At 45.3% G+C, this 7,500-nt stretch overlaps 2 protein-coding genes across 5 annotated transcripts in view; one reads left to right on the forward strand and one right to left on the reverse strand.

The window, feature by feature from the left end:
* LOC106805651 overlaps positions 1–7,500 on the reverse strand; it is an 18,432-nt gene that overhangs the window by 9,817 nt on the left and 1,115 nt on the right. The window lies entirely within an intron of this gene.
* LOC106805657 (transcription factor kayak-like) overlaps positions 396–7,500 on the forward strand; it is a 26,602-nt gene continuing 19,497 nt past the window's right edge. The window contains exons 1-3 of one of the 4 annotated variants that reach the window (XM_014807348.1): positions 396–1,744; positions 6,539–6,720; positions 7,447–7,500. The exon at positions 7,447–7,500 is cut by the window's right edge and continues 220 nt beyond it. In XM_014807348.1, the coding sequence (XP_014662834.1) occupies positions 6,667–6,720; positions 7,447–7,500 (108 nt within the window). In that variant the 5' untranslated portion in view covers positions 396–1,744; positions 6,539–6,666. Of the gene's footprint in view, positions 1,745–3,998; positions 4,103–6,538; positions 6,721–7,446 lie in introns of those variants that run through there. The other 3 variants (XM_014807345.1, XM_014807347.1, XM_014807346.1) reach the window with 3 other exon arrangements.

Consider the following 7,500-nt stretch of genomic DNA (forward strand, 5'->3'; position numbering starts at 1 on the left):
GTTACGTACGTACTAACGTACCTACGTACGTACTACTACGTACTAACTATCGTATATTAGTGGTAGGTACGTACGTACGTACCTACCTTACTATATATATAAGTATATATATATATATATAGTATATATATAGTAGTATATATATATATATATATATATATATATATATATACATATCATCAGTCTGGTTTTAGTATGAACATCGAATGAGCTTTCTCTATAATTTTCTCTCGTCCATCGCACCTTTAACCTCGCTGGTCATCGACCCTGTGTTCTTTTACAGCGGCTGTATGTATATATGCCTGATATATATATATATATATATATCGTAAAATTATAAAATTACAAGTTATAATACATCAAGTATTTATATCATTTATATTTGATTTATATCAACATAAATTGGCCAAACATTCACACAGGCGCAAGTACGAGCGTGCCCACCCTCTCACACCTTTGATAGAGTGACGCGGCAATATATGCTGCACTAACGCACACGCATACTGTTTTACTGTATTTTATACAGTACTGCGTAAATTTTTCGGTTTAATTTATTCATGATGGTCAGATCTATTCATGTCCACGTTGGCGTTGTTGGCATCATAACATGTGTGTTCCCTATATACAATAATGGCCTCAACGAACAGAAAACCTAATCTTAAGCATGCCAGGAGTGAAGACTAAAAATAGGCAGTCAGGTGAGCATATACGATAGACATTGCCTCAGGACGTATGGTCATATTATTTTCTCAGAATGATAGCGTTCAGTTTCTAGCTACAGTGCACGAAATATTCCATCGCTTCACATGCTATTACGACCATCATCTATAGCCGCACGGCAAAATTAAGCTGGTGTAGGTGTGGATGCTATTTTAATTCAATATAAACGCAATTTTATAATATTTCGTGCACTCCTCACATAAACACGCGAGGAATCCAACAGAACTCATTACCATATTATGTTTGAATGTTTGTAAAGTGTTGAGTCATGCTCACTGGGGAAACGCATCTATGCTCGCAAATTAAATCAAACATCTAGCAAGCACTATTGTTTCGAGTAGAAAATTTCTACAGTAAATCTCCTCGTGAAATTTCGACAGACCGCCATGTTGTTGAACCACCACGGTTCTGCGGCTCAATGCAAATAACAGCGAGAAATCTCGCCCGCCCGGACGCATGCATGTTAACAATGTTCGGGGCGTTTCGTCTCTGCCGATACATCACAGGGGAGGCGGTCATCAGGGGGACTGCTGGTGCCGACCCACGATGGCCGCCACCCCGTACGACAGCAGCGCGGCGCACCACAACTTTTCTTCGGCCTATGCTGGCAATCATGGCGCGAGCAAGGTAAGCACCGGATGCCAAGGATAACAGTGGTCTTTCAGAGAGAGCTGGCTGTCGTCAATAGGTAGGTAGGCAGCCCAGCCGGTTCCGCACGGCTGGGCCGAGGGCGTAGACCCCGCGCGCAAGCCAGATACGGTGGCTCGGGGCGCTACGGAGACTCAGTACAGCAGTAAGGCAGGTAGCTCTAGCAGCGGCAGCGCAGTAAAGGTATGCACACATCCGGGACACGCTGTTGTTACGAATTCGACGGCTACCGGTGATACGCACACACACACGCGCGCGCACACACTCCACACGACTACTGCTTTGCGACGACGTTCTGCGTTCTGTGCCGCCGCCGCCGACAACGACGACTGTTGGGGACGACGCCGACGTCGGCTGTCGCGACGGTGTCGTAGCGGTAAGTGGCAGATCGAGCTAACGGGCCGTCGCGTCTCTCCGTCTCCTCGCACTACTACCCATCCGCTGCCGAGCCAAGGAGCCACGACGCGCTTCAACAGCGACCAAGGACCGAAGCAGACGATCGCGACTGAGGACGCACCGGACCGAGGCAGACTGTCCTGCAGCCTTCGCCACCGCACACCAGTTCCTCTCCTCGTACACCCGCACACCAGTTCCTCTCTCCGCACTCCGCCAGTTCCTCTCCTCGTACACCCGCACCAGCCCCTCTCTTCGTAGAGTTACACCAGACCCTCTCCCCGTACACTCGCACAACAGTTCCTCTTTCTCCGTACATCCGCACCAGTCCCTTTCCGTACTCGCACAACAGTGCCTCTCCCTGTATTCGCACAGCAGTTCCCCTCTCCGTACACCCGAACAGCAGTTCTTCTTCCCGTATTCGCACAGCAGTTCTTCTCTCTGTACACCCGCACTACAGTTCCTCTCTTCGTACACGCACACCAGTTCCTTACTCCGTAGAGTTACACCAGCCCCTCCCTCTCCCCGTATTCGCACAGCAGTTCCCCTCTCCGTACACCCGCACAACAATTTCTCTCCTCGCACTCGCACGTCAGTGCTTCTCCCCGTACATATACACCACCCTCTCTCTTCCTCACGCACACGTTTAACCCCTCCCCTCTCACACACTCGATTTACCCTTCTCTCTCCGTACTCGAGCACGTTTGCACTCTCTCCCGCTACGTGCATTTCATGTACACGCACGACTTTCGTATCCACGCTCGTGGGATCATTCGCACTCCTATAATGTTAACAACCTTCCTGCTCATCCAGTGTTCATGCGTCCGTCTGTCCGCAGATAATCATTGTGCATCCATCTACGTACACCTAGCTATACATCTTTCTCATCTCCATGGTTTTACCACGGCTGTATTAATGTTCTCGTTGGCATCTTATCATTTGACTATCTTAACGTGACAGGCCCTTTATATTTTCCGGTGCAAAATCATTTATTTCTATTAATTATTAATTATTATGTTCTATTATTTACAGATATAATATATAATACAAAATATATATATATATATATTTATTTATTTATTTATCTATTTAATATGAATATATCTAGTCGTATTTTATTTTAGGGTGTAAGATTTCCAATTGATGTTGTTGTGAATGAAGGCAATTTCACTGCTAGTTTTGGGTGTGGCCAACTGCGCGTTTCCCACACATGGTAGAACTAAATAGAAGTGCGCGGATATGGACAAACAGGCTACAGTAATTACGCAATCAATAACCAATGGAAGCTGTCACCTAAAAGCAAATTTACTGCTTGATTCATAGAAAAGTATAAATACGCCTCAGATACTATCAGCAAGGCGGCATCGCTATGGCGTCACGCTAGAGCTACAGGTGTCAGCGAATACGACGCCATTTTGATTTCCTGGAATTCTCGTGGCGGTGGTGATCATGAGCAATATTTTCAGCGATATAACGACAGCTGAATAAATAGAAACATAATATATATATATAGCAGTTGTATTTTAATAAATCACAGTTTTATTTAGATATTTTAATAAAATAATGTTTACCAATCTTTATTTAAGAAATCGATGGTGCACATGCCGAGAGCGGGATTAACGCAAACATAGTTAATTAGTTATAGGATATGTTGAGCGCGAAGTAACAGAAAGGTAGTTTTCATGATGTTGTACGTAGCCTATATAAAATACTGTTGCTTAACTCACATGGCTCTAAACAAGAGCTAGATAGATACGACATTAGACTGCGCAAGTGTCCACGTTCAGCTGTCTTTGTCTAATGGGTGTCTTAGACAATGTACTACAGTGACTTCGGGGCTCCGGGACTTTAGTTTGAGAATTATTGGCGCCATTTCTACGCTCACAAACGTGGGAAAGAGCGGCGTTGTACCGATTGTCAAGTGCGCAGTATAGACCTTCGTCTTGATGACGACGTACTCTACATTTGCTATATATGTGTGGGTTTTTGTGGGAGACGGTGAGTTTCGGTTCATTTCTTCAGCACGCATCGGCGGTCGCCTTCGCGCAGTGCGTTTCGCGTAGCCAAGCGTGACGTGAGACCTTTTTTCTAAGCAAGCTAAGGCCTTGGGGAGACAAGCGGTAGGAATGGTGTGTGTGTGTGTGTGTGTGTGTGTGTGTGTGTGTGTGTGTGTGTGTGTGTGTGTGTGTGTGTGTGTGTGTGTGTGTGTGTGTGTGTGGCGCGCGCGGCGGGCGGGTGTGTGTGTGTAGGTGGGTGGAGGATACCTGTTTTCGTATTAACATTTCTCCGTATAGTTTTTAAGTGCGCGTCCGGCAACCGCAGAGCACTGTGACGTCACGAGGTAACTTGCTACGAAACACGTGCATAGTGTAAAACGTTGTGCCCTGTGTTTTCACTTCGTATTAGAAATATTATATTATCGTTCTGTTACAAAGTGAAGAGACAGCACAACCACTCTAATAGGTATAGTGGCCGTATGGGATGCACATATCAAGGCTATAATTACATCCCAGCATTCACATGTGTCTCAACAATACTTTCTACGACTAATATTTTTTTTGATCTTTCTAAACATAAACAAACAAACAAAACAAATAATTATATCAATGAATATATAAATAAATAAATAAATAAATAATTAATATATAAATAAATAAATAAATGAATAAATATATGTATTTGCATAATTATATTGTATCTACACCAACTGCATCTCGGGCGCGTGGGACGAGACGCAATGTTTACCATAGGTCACAACAATCACCATGCGACGTGATTTCATTTGAATGCTTCGCACAGCGCATTATAGCCGCAGACATGCGTGAAGTAAAACTCAGTGTTTCAACACACCTGCTTGCACCTGTATGGCAATAGCTGCGCACCTGCGCAGCGGACGTCGGCGGCGCATCGCAGCGATGGCAGCCTGTCGCCGTGATTCCAAGCTAACACATTGAGATGTGACTGAAACTTTTCCGTATTCGAACAAACGGTATTTCTTTGAAAAAAGAAACATGTGCTGGAAAAGTAAACGATGTGATTGCGATTGTAGCGAAGTTACGCAACGTGGTAGTAATAATCAGTTAGAGATGATACATATACAGCTCAACGGTTCTGCTATGCTGGGCAGGAAACCTGAGCGTAACGCGACCTGCGTTGACGGTGGAGAGTAGACGAAGAGAGAAGAGAGAGAGGAGAGAGAGAGAGAACGGAAAGAGAGTAGAGAGAGAGGCGCGCAGAGACGAGAGAGAGAAGCAGGAATGAGAGAGAGGGACGAGAAAGAGAGGAGAGAGAGACGCGAAGAGAGAGCAGACAGAGAGTGTAGAGAGGAGAAAGAGAAGAGCAAGCGCGCGGCGAGAGAGAGAGCAAGAGAGGAGAGAGAGAGAGCGACGAGAGTGGGAGACGAGAGGGGTGATAGAAAAGAAAAGATAAAATGAGGGGAGACAGAGAGAGAGAGAGACGAGAGAGAAGAGCAGGAGAGAGCGACGAGCGGAGCGGAGAGAGAGAGCGAGAGAGAGAGCGCACGCACGCGAGAGAGCGAGAGAGAGACGCAGGAGAGAGCGCACGCACCTGCGCGCGCGGCGAGAGATAAGCGAAGATAGAGAGATAGAGAAGAGAGAGAGAGAGAGGAGAGGGGGGGGGAAGGAGAGAGAGAGAGAGATGAGAGAGAGAGCGGAGAGAGCAGAGAGAGACGAGAGAGTACTTCGCCGTACTGTACTGCCGCAGGGCGACTCACGAGAATACCGGCAATTTTCTCAGCGAGTCTATACTCTATACATCAACGCACGTCCTCGACGAAGGACGCGCGCGGTTGGGGGCTATGGCAGCATTGTCATCGCATTATAGTCCAGTCAGAATTGCAAACGAACTGAACAAAACATAAGTCTCAACTCCAAGTTGAATTTACGTGAAATTAGTGGAAATAATTTATAGAGCATGCATTGTTATTTAGCGCCATCATTGAGGCTTACCATGGTAATTTGAACATTGGACGAATTATAATTACCTATGAGCTAAGCTAGCAGTGTCTGATATGTGATATCGAATATATATATATCGAATAAAAACCTCTGGTTTATAAGCCTTTTGTTTTTGACAAGTTATAATTAGAAGTAACCATAAAAGAAGTATGACGGTGTTCGGCATTTGTTAAGGTTAATGACAAAGCAAGGAAGTCCGCAGGCAAAACTCGCACAGTCACCATTGTTGTTTTCGTAAGCATGACAATTAATAGCCTATGTGTTATCTATATTCATATATTCCTATATTCCTATATTTCTATATCTTCGATTTTCCAACAGCAATGGAAACAATAAATAATATTTTGGAAAAATATTTCATGAACCACGATAAAAAATTTATTTAAAATACTTTGTCTATCAGGAGCTGATCCAGAGGAGATTCGTGGAATCAGGTTCTCCAACCCTTTCGTGACTTTTCCAGCGTAGTAAATATCTTTCAGTTAAAATGGAATACCGTGCTCTAAGCTGATAAAAATATGTAGTAAACATTATAATGCAACGACATATTGTAAATAAATATGTTTTGGGCATCTATCCGACCTCGTCGGCTGTGAATTCCCCGGGCACCTCCATTTCAGAATTTCTGGATGCGGCTCTGCGTGAGGTTAACGCGACGTAACACATTGTGGAAAAAGTGCAGGATAAACATTCAAACTAAAAATCCTTTATTTGTGCACACCACGGCTCGGTACTCTCCTAGTACTTAACAACCGCCACATCACCGTAAAGTGAAAGCGTACGTGTTGTCTCTGTTTCAGTCGCCGCTTTCCAGTTCTTGCCTGTATAGTAATAGCGACATCAAGACCAAGAAGGAGGAAGACGAGAGAAGGCGAGAGGTTAGGGATATAGACGACGTAGGAGGGATAGCGGAAGCAGCTTCCGCAGGATGGAGGGAAACGTCCAGGTTATACATGTCATTGAGACGCCTACGGGAACACAGGTAGCATAGCATAGCACAGAAATCACACGAAGCGTGATATCCATCTCTTATAGCCTAGTGTCAGAAAAACAGCATACTATTTCACAATAAACCCAATAGCATGCACGGGGATGTTATCAACCTAGCGTGAATATTAAATGTGATAAGCATATAATGGTATGTAAAACCACAAGGTTTTCGCATTACTTGAGCTCAGATGCAATTTCTCGGTCGTCTTTCCATACATTACTACGTTTCTCAATGTCTATGTACAGTCTAACAAAGCACCTGTTAGACAACTATTTCTCATCTCATTACCATATCCTATTTCTGGTTTTTCCGTGACCACCGACAATAAAGCTATAACCGTAGTGCTCTCCCAACGCATCTGGCGCCTGCCTACAATTTCCTTTTATACATGCGTGTCACGTGAGCGGAAGAAACCAATCTGATTACGTGACAACCCACGTGACATTCGCAACACACACATCGCCCAGCTACAGTGTCATTCGCGCTTGTCCGCCACCTGTTAGTGTATCGCACGTCTGCGTACGAACACGCCCCGTACGTCACCAACACGCACTCATCGTTCTCTGTCGGCTCTTCATCACGACGCCGCGTGCTAACTCCCCCGCCGCACGGATTGCGGAAAAGCGCGGGAGGCGGCGGCGGTAGCAGGAGGGAGGGCGGTGTGTGAGACGCGACGCTACCAACTGCGTCTTGACTGTTTTTTTGCGGGTCCGACAGGTACAGTCACTGGAGACGATGCAGCCGCATCGCGACGTGTCGCACACCGTAACG

Source organism: Priapulus caudatus, unplaced genomic scaffold, assembly GCF_000485595.1.
Source record: "Priapulus caudatus unplaced genomic scaffold, Priapulus_caudatus-5.0.1 Scaffold122, whole genome shotgun sequence".
In the NCBI taxonomy this organism is placed as follows: Eukaryota; Metazoa; Priapulida; class Priapulimorpha; order Priapulimorphida; family Priapulidae; genus Priapulus; species Priapulus caudatus.